This window comes from Mustela lutreola, chromosome 12 (genome assembly GCF_030435805.1).
Source record: "Mustela lutreola isolate mMusLut2 chromosome 12, mMusLut2.pri, whole genome shotgun sequence".
Lineage (NCBI taxonomy): Eukaryota > Metazoa > Chordata > Mammalia > Carnivora > Mustelidae > Mustela > Mustela lutreola.
The window spans coordinates 36,826,423-36,843,001 of NC_081301.1; the positions used below are offsets into that span (position 1 = coordinate 36,826,423).

The 16,579-nt window shown below is 51.0% G+C and overlaps 1 protein-coding gene across 2 annotated transcripts; it reads left to right on the forward strand.

Annotated features, from left to right (window-relative positions):
- The first annotated feature begins 95 nt into the window (after nt 1-95).
- ARID3C (AT-rich interaction domain 3C) lies at nt 96-15,984 on the forward strand. 2 transcript variants are annotated; one of them, XM_059141700.1, is made up of 8 exons: nt 96-8,345; nt 9,210-9,596; nt 11,425-11,497; nt 13,310-13,493; nt 13,649-13,938; nt 14,526-14,708; nt 14,902-14,991; nt 15,452-15,984. In XM_059141700.1, the coding sequence occupies exons 2-8, from the start codon at nt 9,282-9,284 to the stop codon at nt 15,550-15,552; spliced, it is 1,236 nt and encodes a 411-aa protein (XP_058997683.1). In that variant the 5' UTR covers nt 96-8,345; nt 9,210-9,281; the 3' UTR covers nt 15,553-15,984. The 2 variants fall into 2 exon arrangements, with proteins under 2 accessions (XP_058997683.1, XP_058997684.1); XM_059141701.1 differs by lacking the exons at nt 96-8,345; nt 14,902-14,991 and having other exon boundaries at nt 9,244-9,596.
- Nucleotides 15,985-16,579: the final 595 nt, after the last annotated feature.

Genomic DNA, 16,579 nt, shown 5'->3' on the forward strand with positions numbered 1-16,579 from the left:
GTGAGGTAGTGTGTGACTTGTTCTTGCCTTAACCTCTGCCTGAGCCATTCTGGAAATAGTCCTGGTACTTCAACCCTGGATGGCCACTGGGTGGCAGTGTATACCCACTTTTGAGCTGAAGGAGGCACAATCATTTTTGTCTGTTTTCTAGGATGATAATGCCCACCCAGAGTAGGAGTTCTTCCTCTCCAATCTGTCTTTTCTAGAACACCTGACTTCATAGAAGCCCCCAGGGGTGGAGAGCAAGAGTGCTACCTGGTGGTGTCCGAGGTGTCCTGGTGCTAGGGTGGGGCAAAAGAGGTGCCTAAGGTGCTGTCACTCCCAGGGACACCACCTTTGACCTCTTAAATTTTGCACCCTGGCATCTGGCTGGCCTCACCTTCCTCCTGACCTTGTTCTGAGGTTGAGTAAGAGCCAGGCCACTGTCACTTCTTACGCCTCCTGCTATATTAAGAACAGAAGGAAACTGGTTATAAAAATACACAATTTTTTAAAAGATTTTGTTTGAGATGGAGAGAGAGCACTAGTGGTGGGGAGGGTCAGGGAGAGGGAAAAGTAGACTCCCCACTGAGCACAGAGCCTGAAATGGGGCTTGATCCCAGGACCCTGAGATACGACCTGAGCCCAAGGCAGACGCTTAACCAACTGAGCCACCCAGGTGCCCCCAAAATACTCAGTTTTTATATACAAACTCAACAGTATATACAATCTTTTGAGAGAGCAGCAAGCAAAGGGAGAAGTAGAGTCCCACTGAGCAAAGAGCCCAGTGCTGGACTAGATCCAGGACTCTGGGATTATGAGCTGAAGACAGACACCCAACTGACCCACTCAGGCATCCCCAAATAACATCCTAATGAACAACAACACCAAAGACTACATATAAAACCATTGGGAAACCAAGTTTCGGTTTGTACCTCAGTGAATGTGAGGCCCAGGCAAGATGGCCATTCTCACTACCACAACTGTGTTGGCTGTGACAGGTCTTGGCTGGGGCTTCTCCACTGGGTTGCAAAGCCATTCCTCTAAGGATTTCTCCCACCCTGTAACCCAGCTCTGCCACAGCTCAGAGACCACATCTATCAGGAATGCCCTAGCTCCGCTTGTCCTCTTTCCTTTTCCACATGGGGCTAGGCTCCCAGACTCCTCCCTGAATTGCAAGACCCAATGGGTATTTCTTAACTTTCTTTTGATGCAGTTAATTCCTCATAAAACACTCAAGTTTCCCGAACTCCACTCGCCCTAAATTGGCTCCTTACCTTGCTCTTACCTCCATAAATCCTAGATTGGCTCCTTTAACTTCCCAAGAGTTAATCCTCGAACTTCTCTCTCTATACCCCTCCCAGGTGTTTTCAAATATCTTTGTCTTTTTTTTTTTTTTAACAGTTTCATCGAACTATAATTGACATACAACATTCTGTTCATTTAAGGTGTTCAGTATAATGATTTGATACATGTATGGTGGAATGATTACCGCAGTAAGTTAGCATCCATCGTCTCATATAGTTTTTTTTTCTTGAGGTGAGAACTTCCAATATCTACTCCCAGCAACTTTTCAATTCTATATGTAGTTTTTTTTTCAAGATTTTATATCTTTCTTCGTCATAGTATAAGCAGTGGGAGTGACAGGAAGAGGAGCAGGGAAGCCAATGGAGGGCTGGATCCCAGGACCCTGGGATCATGACCTGAGCAAACACTTAACCGACTGAGCCACCCAGGTGTCCCTCTCTGTATGGTGTTTCATATACTCTTAAATAATACAGTATTAGAGGACTAAGCTTCACATTACATCCACAGGACTTATTTATTTTACAGCTGGAAGTTTGTGCCTCTTAACTACCTTCCCTCACTTCTCCACTACCCCCCAACCCTGCCCTCATGCCCACCTACCCCCACCGCTGGCAACTATCAGTCTGTTCTCTGTTTCTGTGAGTTTGGATTTTTGTAGAGTTCACATATAAGTGAGAACATAGAGTACTTGTCTTCATCTGACTTAACTTCACTTAGCATAATGCCTGCAAAGATGAATGTATAAAGAAAATGTATGTATGTATGAAGGTCCATATGAACATACCACGGAATATTATTCAGCCATTAAAAAAGGAAAACCTGCCATTTATAACAACATGGATGGGTCTTGAGGACCATCTATATGCCTTAACTCCTGTGTTTTGTGTGCGTGCGTGTGTGTGTGTGTGTGTGTGTGTATGGGGTGGTGGGGGGTTTGTTTTGTCTTAACCTAGACCTCTGAGCTCCGGGTTCAGATACCAGACTGTCTTCTCCACTTGACTGTCTCATTGGCATCGCAAACTTAAAATGGCAGCGAGGGGCTCCTCGGTGGTTCAGTTGGCTAAGCATCTGCCTCTCCCACTCCCTGTGCCTGCCACTCTGCCTGTTTGTGCTCTCTCTCCCAAACAAATAAAACTTAAAAAAAAAAAAAATAGGGGCGCCAGGGTGGCTCAGTGGGTTAAAGCCTCTGCCTTTGGCTCGAGTCATGATCCCAGGGTCCTGGGATCGAGCCCTGCATCGGGCTCTCTGCTCAGCAGGGAGCCTGCTCCTCCTCTCTCTCTCTCTGCCTGCCTCTCTGCCTACTTGTGATCTCTATCTGTCAAATAAATAAATAAAATCTTTTTAAAAAGTTAAAAAATAAAATAAAATGGCAGCACAAACTGATTTCGCTCCTAGCCCAGCACCTCTTACAGTCTTTACTGTCTGAGTTCAGGGTACCTACATGTACTCAGCTGCCAAGAATCTTGGAGTCATCTTGGGTACCTTTTTTTTTCCTTAAGATTTTATTTTGGGGTGCCTGGGTGGCTCAGTTAAGCATCTGCCTTCAGCTCAGGTCATGATCCCAGAGTCCTGGGATCATTTCCTACATCGGTCTTCTTGCTTGGCAAGGAGCCTGTTTCTCCCTCCACCTGCCTCTCCCCCTGTTCTTGTGTGCTCACTCTCTCCAACAAACAAATAAAATCTAAAGGAAAAAGATTTTATTGTTTTTTAAATGTATTTATTTTTTTAAGATTTTATTTTTAGGGGCACCTGGATGGCTCAGTGGTTGAATGGGCAGCTCTTGATTTTGGCTTAGGTTGTGATCTCAGGGTCATTGGATCAGGCTCTGCCCAGTGCGGAGTCTGTTTGTCCCTCTCCCTCTGCTCCATCCCCCATCTGTTCTCTCTTTCTCTCTCTCTCTGTCAAGTGAATAAATGAATAAAATTTTTTTAAAAGATTATAATTTTAAGTAATCTCTACACCCAACATGGGGCTTGAACTCACAACCCCAAGATCGAATCACATACTGTACTAACTGAGCCAACCAGGCGTCCCATCTTGAATACCTTTCATTCTCACATCCGATATCCATCAACAGATCCTGTTTTTGTTTTTGTTTTAAGATTTTATTAATTTATTTGACAGAGATCACAAATAGGCAGAGGCAGGCAGAGAGATGGGGAAGCAGGCTCCTTGCTGAGCAGGGATCCCAGGACCCCCAGATCACAAACAGCCGAAGGCAGACGCTTAACCATCTGAGCCACCCAGGTGCCCTATACAGATCCTGTTTTTTGTTTGTTTGTTTGTTTTAAAAATTTTGTTTATTTATTTGATAGGGATCACAAGTAGGCAGAGAGAGAGGGGGAAGCAGGCTCCGGAGAGCCTGATGCGGGGCTTGATCCCAGGACCCTGAGATCATGACCTGAGCTGAAGGCAGAGGCCCAACCCACTGAGCTACCCAGGCACCCCCAGATCCTGTTTGTTTTTTGTTTTTTTTAAAGATTTTATTTATTTGACAGAGAGAGATCACAAGCAGGCAGAGAGGCAAGCAGAGAGAGAGGCAAGCAGAGAGAGAGGAGGAAGCAGGCTCCCCGCTGAGCAGAGAGCCTGATGCAAGGCTCGATCCCAGGACTCTGAGATCATGACCTGAGCCGAAGGCAGCGGCTTAACCCACTGAGCCACCCAGGCGCCACCCAGATCCTGTTTTAAAGATAAAACATATCAGAATCTACCCATGTCTTGCCACTTTCACTGTTACCATTTGGTCCAGGGCATCTTGGACCTGGATTACTGCAACAGCTTCTTAATCCTCATGTTTGTTTCCTGTGTGGATGACTGTGAAGTCAGACTTCTGTCTTCTCTCTGCTCAGACATTTCTTTGTCTTTCCTTATGCTCAGACATTTCTAATGGTTTCCATCTCATTTAGTCCTTTCACTGCCTCCAGGTACCTACCAACTCTAAGGCCCATGTTAGCTGTGACCAAACGTCTAATCATTGCTACCTTATTTTAGCACAGTGTCTTCCTTGCTTTCCTCCAATACACCAAGCAAACTTCCACCACAGGATATTTGCACCTGCTGTTCTGGCTGCTGTGCTCTTCCCTATGCCTGTGGCTCTTTTCTTCCACTCCTTCAATACTTGGTTCTTCCCTTAACATTTCTGTAAACACAAAAGGGTGTTTGTTTGTTTTAATTTATCATTTGTCTAAGTAGACCCCACACTCAACATGGGAATCGAACTCACAATCCTGATATCATGAGTTGCATGCTCTAGAGTGCCTAGGTGGCTCAGTTGGTTAAGCATCCAACTCTATTTGGGCTCAGGCCATGGTCTCATGGTCATGAGATTGAGCCCTGTATTGGGCTCCACGCTTAGTGGGGAGTCTGCTTGAGATTCTCTCTCCCACTCCCTCTGTCCCTCCCACTACACACTCCTTCTCTCTCTAGAATAAATAAAATAAATCTTTAAAAAAAAAAAAAGAGTCATATGCTCTGCCAACTGAGCCAGCCAGGCACTGTCCCTCTCCCTGTTCTGTGGTGGTTTTATTTTTATTTCTTTCTTTATGTTTTAAAGATTTTATTTATTTGTTTGATAGAGCACAGCAGGGGAGCAGCAGAGGGAAAGGGAGAGGGAGAAGCAGGCTCACTGAGCAGGGATCCCAAAGCAGGACTTGATCTCTGGGATCTTGACATGAGCTGAAGGCAGATGGTTAACGACTAAGCCACCAGTGCCCCAGTTGTGTGTTTTTTTTTTTTTTTAAGATTTTTTATTTATTCATTTGAGAGAGAGCACAAGCAGGGGCAGAGGGAGAAACAGACTCCCCACTGAGCTGCAAGCCCAATGCAGGGCAGATGCTGAACCATTTGAGCCACCCAGGCACCCTTCTATGGTGGTTTTAAAATGCCTCCATAAAATTTTTGATACTCCTCCCTTTAAGAGATGAAGACTAATTCCCTTCCCCTTGAATATGGCCTGGACTTGGTTATGTAATTTTAACAAATACATGTCAGAAGTGACTGATTTCCAGGATTAGCCCATAAAATAGCATTGCTGCCTCTTTTAGTCTCTCTTGGGTCAATCTGGGGGAAACCAACTCCATGTTAGGAAGACACTGAGGCACAAGGCCCTGTCCTCTGGAGAGTTCCATCAGGGAGAACAGCTTCCCACCAACAGCCATGGGAGTGAGCCATCCTGGAGGTGGATCCTCCAATTCTAGTCTAGTCTTCATGGAGCTGTAGCTACAGCCAGTATTTGCACTACAACCTCATGAGAAGTGAGCCAGAACCACTCAGCTACGCCACTCTCAAATTCCTGATCCACTGAATTGTGAGAAAATAAATGTTTTAAGCTTGCTAAGTTTAAGTGTAGTTTGTTACAATGTAATGGGTAGCATGTATCCTTTCCTTTCTATTCCCCTCAACCCAGATTTATTTTTCCCCACTTTAATTATTGCCATCTAATATACTGTGTATTTCCCCCACTGGAATTATACCATTATAATATGTTTTATTTATTCCCCTGTCCAACAGCATCTAGCACAAAGGTGCTCAGTAAATATGTGTTGGATATATGGAGGTCTGTGTCTTTCTGTCTTTGTCTCTGTGAGGTGGTTTAGGATCAGATGGGAGTTCAGCGAGGGTGTAAGAGACAGCCTCTCCTCTTCACAGATGAAGAGAGAGGTAAACCAGGTCCCAGTGATGCTTATTGCTTCCTCTCCGCCCTTCTCAGTTGTAGCCCTCCTGGCCCAGACCCCAAGGACAGGTTTACTATGCTTGATTCAAGATTGATTTCCTTCCTTTTGGGATTAGTTGCCCAATCCCTTGCCCCTGTCCTACTCTGCCCTCTGCAAAGCAGTCTCCAAACTCTCAGAACTGGAATTTCCCTAGGCCAGTTTCTGTCTTTCCAAGAAAAATCTTAACCATCTCTCTCTCCAGGTACCCCCTCTTTTCAAAGCAGAGGTTTGGGTATGGGGTAGGGTTTAAGGGGAGCAAGGTGGGCACAGGAGTTCTTCAGAGCTCTACCCTCTGTCCTTATTCCCCAGAAGCCCCTAAGACATGTCTGCCAGCTTCTGCACCTTCAGATTCTCCCCTCTGGGTCCCGAAGAGGGAGCAGGACTCTTCAGGAGAACTCACGGCACACAAAGCTATGGGGGAGCAGGCATCAGTACTGAAGGCAGTTGGATCACCAAGGCTGCTTCTTGGGAGGTTGGGATTGTCTGGCTGTCAGGTCTGAAATGTAAGCAGGAGAACACTGGAGTGAGCCAAAGGTATGAGCAGTACTGAGTTTCAGTATGATCAGGGATGGGTCAAAGAAAACAAGGACTTAGTGCTGCAGTGGAATCTGGGCGAGGGACAAAGGTGGAGGTTAGAGGACAAGAAGAGTGGCAAGGTGGGGCGCCTCGGTGACTCAGTGGGTTAAGCCTCTGCCTTCAGCTCAGGTCATGATCTCAGGGTGCTGGGATTGAGCCCCACATGGGGCTTTCTGCTCAGTGGGGAGCCTGCTTCCCCCTCTCTCTCTGCCTGCCTCTCTGCCTACTTTTGATCTCTCTCTGTGTGTCAAATAAATAAATAAAATCTTTCAAAAAAAAAGAAGAAGAAGAAGACCTGCAAGGTGTTACACAAGAAGAGAAGTAAGCACAAGAGGAGAAGTAGGAAGAGCTAGTAGTGATCCAGGCCAGGACAAGCTGGGTCTGAGAGGAGGGAGGGGAGGGGAGGCAAAGTCACACCTGGATTTCTGCCTCCTCAAGGAATCTTGGCCCTGAGAACAGTGTGCCTCACTGGGTGTGAGGTCAGAGGATGGTCCCTGGCTCTGACATAGTTGAGTTTCATACTCAAGCCAGGTGTCAAACCAACAGATACAGGTTGTTCACTCACATACTTGGAATCATTTCTGGATGGCTGTCATGCTTTTGGTAGGTCCATCCCATTGGGCACAGGAAGAAACTGGAGAAGTTATGAGGGTGCCTAGGAAAGGGAGGGGGTATCCAAGCTTCTCAGAGGAAAAATCAAATCGTGGCCTGCCACTCAGCGCCCCCAAATAAGATAAAGAATCTCAGCCTCTGGGGGATCACTGGGGGTAGAGTGGGCCTGGAACAGTTGGCTGAAGGGGTCTGGAAATACAAACTGTGGAGTCACACACAAAATGGTTGAGGAAGCATGTGAAGATTGGCAAAATGGTAAGAATGACAGTTGAAATGTGGGATGGATACCAGAGGTTCATAATACTATTATTCTCCTTGGGTATATGTTTGAAAATGTCCATAACAGAAGGTTACAAAAGCTTTAAAACAAAACAACAACAACAAAGTGTGAATGTATCTGCGCGTGGCGTGTGTAGCCTGCTGATGTGGGTGCCGAAGCAGTTCAATGACCTCTGCGTGTCAGTGCAGATGTGTGCCTTCGCCACCGTGGGCACGGACTGCGCAAGCTGCATCGTGCATGCGTTTGGGGACAGCGCTTGGGCAGGGCAGCGGGAAAGCTTTTGCTCTGTGCAGGCCCTCCACATTCACCTAGCATCTTGCCGAGTGAGTCCCCTCATGATCACAACCTGCCCAGGCCACTGGTGCTGTAATGTCCGTGTAACCAGATATGTGAGACAGGGCGGCTGTGTGCCTGAACTTGTGACAGGGTATGAACACGGTTATCTGTGTGTGAATGCCAGGCACTGAGTGTGGATTTGGGGGGCACGACTTGGTGTGACGGAGCCCTGGTCCAGAGTCCAGTGGTGTTAGACTCCTCACTCTCCTTTGAACGATCCCCGGCAGCTCTCCAGCGCCCTCTCCGCCCCCGTCTGATAGTACGAAGGGGGAAACACCTGTTGGGGGGCTGGGATCGGCAGAGGCCCCCCGGGCCTCTCCCCGGGCGCCCCCGCCCGCCCTGCCCCTGTCGGGTCCCGCCCCCGCGGCGGCGCCGGCAGAGCCGCTTGTGAGCGCACCGCGGTCAGAAGAGCGCACGGCGGCAGGAGCGCACGGCGGGGGACCCCGCGCAGGGAAGCGAGCGGAGCTAGTGGCTGCCCGAGAGGCGGGCGGAGCAGAGGGAGCGCCGTGGAGACGCCGGGGGCACCGGGCCGCTCCAGGCTGGTGAGTGCGCCGCGGGCCGTGGGAAGCCAGAGAGCGGGCGTCGAGACCCCGCGGTCGTGGTCCCTAGCCCGCCCGGTCCCAGGCTCTGTCCCCACCGCCCTCTGTTCCCGCGCCTCCTCAGTGCTGGTCCTCTGCGTCTCTGCCCCGTCTCTCCGTCTGTTTCCTTACCTCTGTCTCTGTTTTCCCCTATTTACTGTCTCCCCCTGTTTCCTTCTAATCTCTTCTCTCTCTTCAGTCTCTGTCTCCTTCATGCTGCGTCGCTATTCCCCGGTCCCTCTCAACCACTATCTCACTATTTGTCTCTCCAGCTCTGTCTCTGTCCCTGTCCGTCTCTGGACTGCCTGCCACTCAGGTCTTGTTATTTATCTCTTGCTTCTCTATGTCTCTTACCTTCCCTCTTTACCCAGCATCTCTGTCAATCTCATCTCTCCCCACTTCTGTCTCTCCGTTCTTGTCTTTGCTGGATATCTCTGTCTCTTCCCACCTCGATCTCTCATTGTCTCTCAGTCTCATCTCTATTTCTATTTCTGTACCTCTCCTTTCATTGTCTCTCCCTTGGATCTCTCTTTTGCTCTCGCCTTCTCTCCCCCCTCCCCTCTCCTTCTCTCTGTTTCTTGGTCCTTGTCACCCTCTCTGATCTGCTGTCTCTACCTGTCCTCTGTCAATGTCCCTTTCCATCTCTTTGGGTCTCGTTTCTTGTCTCTCCTGCTCTTTCTACCCATGTCTGTCAATCTCTGGAAAAGCTATCTTTCTGCTTTTTTTCTTGTGGCCCCTTTATACTTCCCGGAATCAGTGACCAGCTCCTCTTGTGCTGGGGGTTGTGGGGGCAGCAGGGCCCAACACTCATAATTCCCACCCCCACAGGCGGCCCTTTCCTCGGGGCCCCGCCTGGTGCCAGCCCCCTCACCAGCGGGGGGACTGCGCCTGGAAGCTGTAATGGAGGCCCTGCAGAGGCAGCAGGCAGCCCGCCTGGCCCAAGGGGTGGGGCCATTGGCCCCCCCACGCTCACTGCCACCACCACTACCTCCTTTGCCTGGCCCCCGGACCCTGCAGGCCCCTGAGGGGGCCTTGGGGGAGGTTGGGACTGAAGAAGAGGAGGATGCTGAAGAGGATGAGGAAGGGGAGGAAGCTGGGGCAGAGGAGGAGGCAGCCGAGGAGAGCCATCCAGGGACACGGGGCCCCAGCTCACCTTCCAGCCAACCCCCTGGACCTCATCCCCATGAATGGACCTACGAGGAACAGTTCAAGCAGGTAGGACCCCGTCGATGTCAGACCCTCTCCCCTTTCTCTGGGCAAAGGCAAAACCAGGGGATTTTTAGCCCACCCACCCCCACTGCCCTCTGCAGGATGGAAAAGACAGAGACACAGAGACTTGGAGAGAGGGGGAAGACTGAAAGATAGAAAATGACAGGAAGGGAGCAACAGACACCCAGAGACATGGAAAAAAGTGCATAGGCACACACTGAAAGGTGCAGGAGACGCCCAGAAACATGGAGGCATGACAGACTAGAGGCTTTTGGTGAGGCTGGAAGGAAAAGTGGGAGGGGTGAAGAGCTTCAAGAATTCTTTTGAGGGAGTGGGATCTGAGGAATGAGGATTCCAGTGCCAGAACCATCATACCCTACCTTCTCCCACATCAAGTCACAAGGTCATATTCCAGCAACCAGTGGGGGTTTCCTGGGCTGCCTATTTCTGTCTTTCGAAGCAGGCTGGAGGTTGCTAGTTCTCTGGCAAGCTGATAGCCGCCTCATCTCTTCCCTGGTGCACTGCCCTCATCCAAACCTCTCCATGGCCTGAAGTCTGTGTGTGACAGTTCCTAGTCTGTGATGGCCACTACAGCCGCAGAGTGACTAAAGGACTCCTGCACAGCTGGGAATGACAAGATCTTACTCATAGAGCCTTAATTTGAGGTTCTTCCTCTCTGTGGAATGCATCTGGTTGTTATTCTAAGGCACTGCTTCAGGTTGTCACTATGAGGGTATTATGAGGGACTCTGACTCTAGCTGTGTTGTCCTGGTAATGTTACTTGTAGGATGTTGGTCTTGGGTATTTTCCAGAAGTATTCATCTGTGCCTAGTACTCTGTGGCATTAGCGTCAAACTGGAAGAGTTATTCAGAGCTCTGTGGTTCTAGTGACTGTCTCTTCTGGCTATAATTCTGGGAATTATTACTTGGAGAGCATGTGTGTTATTTGTGTGTATCCATCTAATACTTAGGGCTTGGTTCTTATGGGAGTGTAGGTCTAAAGTGGAACTCTAGGGTTTGTTACTTATGGGTGTTTTTTGTTGTTGTTCTGAGAGTTCTTCTTGGGGAATGGAGTGTTACCTATTGGTGTTACTCAGGGACTGTTATTCTGGGTAAATGACTGTTACTCTTGGGATTGTTTGTCCTGGGTGGTATTTGGGAGGTGAAACTGGAGATGAGGCTCCAAGTGACTGGAAATGTGTGGAATGACCTCTGGGCCTTCCAAGTTCTGACCCCAAAGGTCCTGAGTGGTGCAGGGCCATTACCTCTGTGGCAGCCTCTATAGTGGAGAGGTCACTGTCCCTGGTAAGAGACCAGAAGGTGGACTCAGGGGCCCCACGTTTCAATCCAGGAGCTTCTGAGCATCCACTCTGCCTGAGGAATGGTTTAGAGGTATCTGTGCCCTTCGTCCCTAGCCTTGATGCATGGAGATGTGAAAAGCAAGAAGCCTTTGCAGGAATGAGCAAGAGTAAATGAGCGCCTCAGAGACATCTGTCAGTTTCTTCAATGTGATGCACTCTCCTAGCCTGACTTCCTCCCTAGGGCTCTGTGCATGCCCTAGAGGGCAGCTAAACTTCCTCTCAGTCCCCTATTCCCCAGAGGGATTGTTTGAGTTTCCCAGGGCCTGCCTGGCCAATGGAGGGTCTTCTATATTAGAAAAAAGTGCCCCTACCTACCCTTATGGGGAGAGAGAGTCTAATACCAGGAAGTCCATATTTCAGACCCTACTCACCCTTTCAGCTAAGAACCCTTATTCAGGGTATAACCTGAGTTGGGGTCCCAGGGGGAGGGGGGAAGTCAGTGGAGCTGAAAAATGACCTCAGTCCTTCCCCAGCTGTACGAGCTTGATGCAGACCCCAAGAGGAAGGAATTTCTGGATGACCTGTTTAGCTTCATGCAGAAGAGGGGTGAGTGGGATGATGTAAGGGAAGGACCCCTACCTACCAGTTCTGAGGAAGGGAGACCCCAGGGTTTAGTCCCTAGGTTGGGTCCTCTCTGCAGAGGCCTGAGCTTGGCAACACCTATCCTTTGGGCCCTCAATAGCGTCTTTAACCTCTGACCCTGCCCCCCTCCTCCACCCAGGGATTAATTAGTGGCCAGCCCACTGGCAGGTTAATGAGTGTGGGATCAATTGGGAGGGTGGGAGGGGGAACTGGTAGGGGGTTGGCTTGGGGGTGGTTCCCAGGATTGGGGGGCTGGGAATGCCTTGTTCCTCTTTCAGTGGCCCTTTGTCCAGCCTTGTCTCTCCTCAGTTTCCCCTTGCTTTAGGCAGGGGACACCCAATGTGCTCCACAGCAGGAAGGACTGGGCTTAGACTGAAGGAAGGACTTCCCAAGGGGTAGGCTGGGGACCATGTGATTTGAGATTGTGGAGGAGGAGGAATTCCTTTCCAGGATTCTCAGAGCTAGAAGAAAATGCAAGGGTCCAGGAGATCAGGGTGGGCGGCAGTCCATCACTTAGGCTTCTCCCCAGATTCATGGGTCCGAAGACTGACTCATTATCTCTCTCTACAAAGCTAATTAACTCACTCCGAGCTTGGCCTGATAAGCCACTAATTAACTAGCTGCACTGCACCCCCCCTCCCTTCCTTAGTGCAGCTGCTGGTCAAAGTCCCCCAGGCTCCCACTGCAGGCCCAGCATCCCCTTTTGGGATCCTTTATAGCCAGGGAGCATCAGTGGGACCCCAGGTCTTTTTTGCTTCCCAGGGAGGGCCAGTCATTTTGGTCCCAATGTCCCCTCCCTTCCTTTCCTCGAGGTCTGCCTCCACTGGGGAAGTGGGGTAGGGTGGTCTGAGCAGGTCCCAGCATTCCCTCCCATCACCCTCTGGCCGGGAGCTCTGCCTCCCTCCGGTCCCTGCCTCCCTCCGCTCCCTCTGCTGGGGGAGGAGGTCCCGCGGGACCGATAATTTCCCCCCATTAATCAGGCCGCAGCTAATTGTTCGGGTCCAAAGGCGGCGGCGGAAGGGGACGGGATCGGTAAGGAATTAACTGGGGCCCATCGCTCAGCGCAGACAGGCCCCTTTGTCAGGACTGGCCAGCGGGGGCGGCGTGAGCTGCGGAGTTGGTGAGCCGAGCCGGGGGGCCGCTGCTTCTCCCATCAGCCATCCCCCGGTCTCGGGCAGCCATCCTGGGGCCCCTGCTTAGGGGAGTCCAGCTCTTCAGCACTATCAGGAAGTCCTTACTACAGTCTACTCTAGGGGTCTACCCCGGGGGTCGGCAAACTTAAGCCTACTGGCCAAATCTAGCAGGATAAGAATGGTTTTTACATTTTTAAATAGTGGGAAAAATTTAAAAGACGAATGACATTTAAGGACATGTGAAATTCGAATTTCAGGGTCTGTAAATAAAGTTTTTATTGCAACACAGCCGGGCCCATTCCTCTATATATTATCTATACCTGCTTTCAATCTATGGCAGAGTGGAGTCGTTGGGACAGAAGAGGTTTGACCCTCAAAGCCTGTAATATTTACCGTCTGGACTTTTACAGAAGTTTGCCGACCCCTGATCTAGCTTCCTGTCCTTCCTGCTACAATGCAGGACTTGGGGGCTCTGTGGACTCTGCCTGGAATCCCACCTCCCTGTCCCTCCCTATTCCCTTTTCTCAGAGGTCTTGCCCTGTACCCTGGCCTCGCCCAGGTAACTGACTCCTTCAGTCCTTGAGGATGTCCGCAGACAGGATCTCAGTCTTAATGTCCTGACTCTCTGCCCACCTCCCACCAGGGACACCAGTGAACCGTGTGCCCATCATGGCAAAACAGGTGCTGGACCTGTACGCGCTCTTCCGTCTGGTGACAGCCAAAGGCGGCCTGGTGGAAGTCATCAACCGCAAGGTGTGGCGGGAGGTCACGCGCGGCCTCAGCCTGCCCACCACCATCACGTCGGCAGCCTTCACTCTACGCACCCAGTGAGGCCAGGCGCGCGAGCGTATCGGGGAAGGCGCTGGAAGGCGCGCGCGGGAAGGGGACCACAGGGCGTGGAGGGCCCAGGGGTACTTTCGCGGTGGGCTTGATCAGTTGGGTCTAGCCTCCCACCCACCCTGCCTTGTTCGTCCGTCCCTAGGTACATGAAGTACCTGTACCCCTACGAGTGCGAGACGCGGGCGCTTAGCTCCCCGGGGGAGCTCCAGGCAGCCATCGACAGCAACCGACGCGAGGGCCGTCGTCAGGCTTATACCGCCGCTCCGCTCTACGGCTTAGCTGGGTCTACCCCTCGGGGAACCCCGGGCCACCTCTCGGGTCCCGGCGCCGCCCCGCTGACGCCTACGCCCAGCCCCGGTACAGCCCAGGGCTCCACCTCAGGCCTGCCGGCCCACGCCTGCGCGCAGCTGAGCCCGAGCCCCATTAAGAAAGGTGTGAGGGGAGAGGGGCTGAGGTTTGGGCGTCTCTGAGACCTAGGGGGTGTGCTGAAATATAGAGAACATTAAAATGTGGCGACTCTGAAGTCTGGGAGGCATTGAGGTATGAGGGCAGTAAGGACTGACAGGGCACTGGGGTTTGCCGATCGCTAAGGTTCAGGTGTACTGAGGTTTGGGGTCAATGAAGCCGTGGGAGGTCTGGGGTACAGGTTACTGCGATGTGGGCCTGAAGCTCAGAAAAAGGCCATTTATCCAGAGGAGCTCCATTCCACACCTGTCCAACTTGGGCTCCTGTTTGCATGTAGTTTTTGCCTCCTGTGACCTGTATTATTTAATAACTAAGAACAAGAAAAGCCCCCACATTATCTTGGACCAACCTAGGCATATACTGGCCCTTTGGGCACGCCAGCTTCAGAGCCTCAAGGCTGAGACTCTGGATGGGGTGGGGCGGGGGCGGGGGCGGGGCGGATCACACTTGGTGCTTCAGCTTGGGTAACTTCCATTGGTCCCAGGCCTGGGAGGTGAACCAAATGCAGAGGCAGAGTTGGTTGGTCCAGAGAGTTGAATGACCTGTTCTTCCAGAGGAAAGCGGAATTCCAGCCCCTCGACTGGCACTGCCTGTGGGCCTGGCTTTGGGAACTGCAAGGGAGAAGTTGGCACCAGAGGAGCCACCAGAGAAGAGGGCTGTGCTGATGGGGCACATGGACCCACCTCGACCTGGAGTTCCCTCCAGTTTCCTGCCCCGTGGCAAGGTTCCCCTAAGGGGTGAGGAGGGGTCTGTGCACTGAGGGAGAACATAGGTGTTGGAGGTGGGGCAGAAAGATCCCTCAATAGACAACTGTGTGATTATAGGTGTCCGGCAGAAGTGGAATGGGGGTTGTCTATAACGATGGAGGGGGGAGCTTATAAGTCTGAAGCCTGATTCTCCAAAATGTGACTCCCTGCCCCTCCTGGACAGAAGAGCGGCTGGATGGGCCTCTCAATCTGGCAGGCAGTGGTATCAGCAGTATCAACATGGCACTAGAGATCAACGGGGTGGTCTACACTGGTATGGGTACTGCAGGCTGTCTATATTGGCATGAAGTCAGGGGTATTTGCTCTGGCATGGGGATTTTAGAATTTCTCAGCTAGCATGAGGCTCAGGGATATCCAAACTTGCATGGGTAATGTGGTGGTCAGGGGATTGCTACAATGGCATGGGTTAAAGGGGTGTCTACAATGGCATGGGGTCTAAGGCATGACCTCTCTGGCATGGGTACCATGGGATGTCTGCCTTGTCATGGGCCTGTGTATCAGTGTAAATATTTCTTGTTTACCTGTTTGAGGGTATCTATATTGGCACAGGATCTCCATTGACCTAAGGGGTTTGTCCTCATTGGTTTGTGGCAGGGATATGTGTGTGGTGTTCTAACAATCAGGACATTGACTTTTGTTTTCCTCTTCTGTTTCTGTGCCCACCCCTTCCTGCCTGTGTTTTCCCTCTAACTGTCTCCTCACCCCTTTGTCAGGTGTTCTCTTTGCCCGTCGCCAGCCTGTGCCAGCTTCCCAGGGTCCAACCAACCCTGCACCTCTTCTCCCTACAGGACCCCCTTCCAGCACCTCACCATGAGAACTCCCACTTGGAATTAAGAGTCCCAGCTCCAGTGCTGAGGGGAGGGGAGGAGACATCCCCCACACCTTGATTCTTTCAGGGTGCCCACTCTAGGACCCAGCCCTGGGACATGCCCCCCCCCCCCGCAAGATGCCATGTGGGATTGAAGCCAAAGAGTTTTCTTTCAATGTTACATCTACCTCATTGTAAAGGGAGAGCATCTCCTCCCTGCTTGACCCCAGCAGCATCAGCATCTACCAAAGAGTTCTGCCCCCAGTAATCCCAGTCATCTCCTCATGTGCTTCCCTATATCAATGTCATCTCTGGGACCCCATTTCTTCAAATCATACCTGCTTCTCTTCAGAAGCCATGTGAAGGGTTACGTTGGGGTGTTGTGAAGGAGTCGTCCCTCAGGTCACATCAGAATAATAAAGCTGCAGTCCCTCCCTCTCCAGTGCCTCCTCTCCTTTTTCTTTGGGTCTGGGAGTTGAGGCCAGAGGTTCTCAGAGGGGATGAGAGAACAGCAAAGGCCCATGAAAGTAGAGGGGCTGGAGGGGTGCCTGGGTGGCTTAGTAAGTTAAGCCTCTGCCTTTGGCTCAGGTCGTGGTCTCAGGGTCCTGGGATCGAGCCCCTTCATCAGGCCCCCTCTCTCTGCCTGCCTCTCTGCCTACTTGTGATTTGTCAAATAAATAAATAAAATCTTTTTTAAAAAAGGAAGAAGGAAGGAAAATAGAGGGGCTGGATTTCATGACTCTGACTGCCTGAGTTCAAATCCTGATTCTACTACTAGAGTGTGGGGTGGCCTTGGGCAAGACATTTAATCGCTTGAACCTCTAAGACTTGATTGTGGTATCCCAGGGAGTCCCCTACTGATCTATAGGAAAGGATCAATCCTTTAAAAATAGGTGTATTTATATGGGCAATCTCGGGGAATAGGGTGGGAAACCTCTCCGGTTCCCTGGAATTAGAAGACCGGCCAGACCTTGTCTTGACAAGCAGAAGCTGGAAGCTAAGGTAGGGCTTGACAACTTGGCTAGGGTAACCG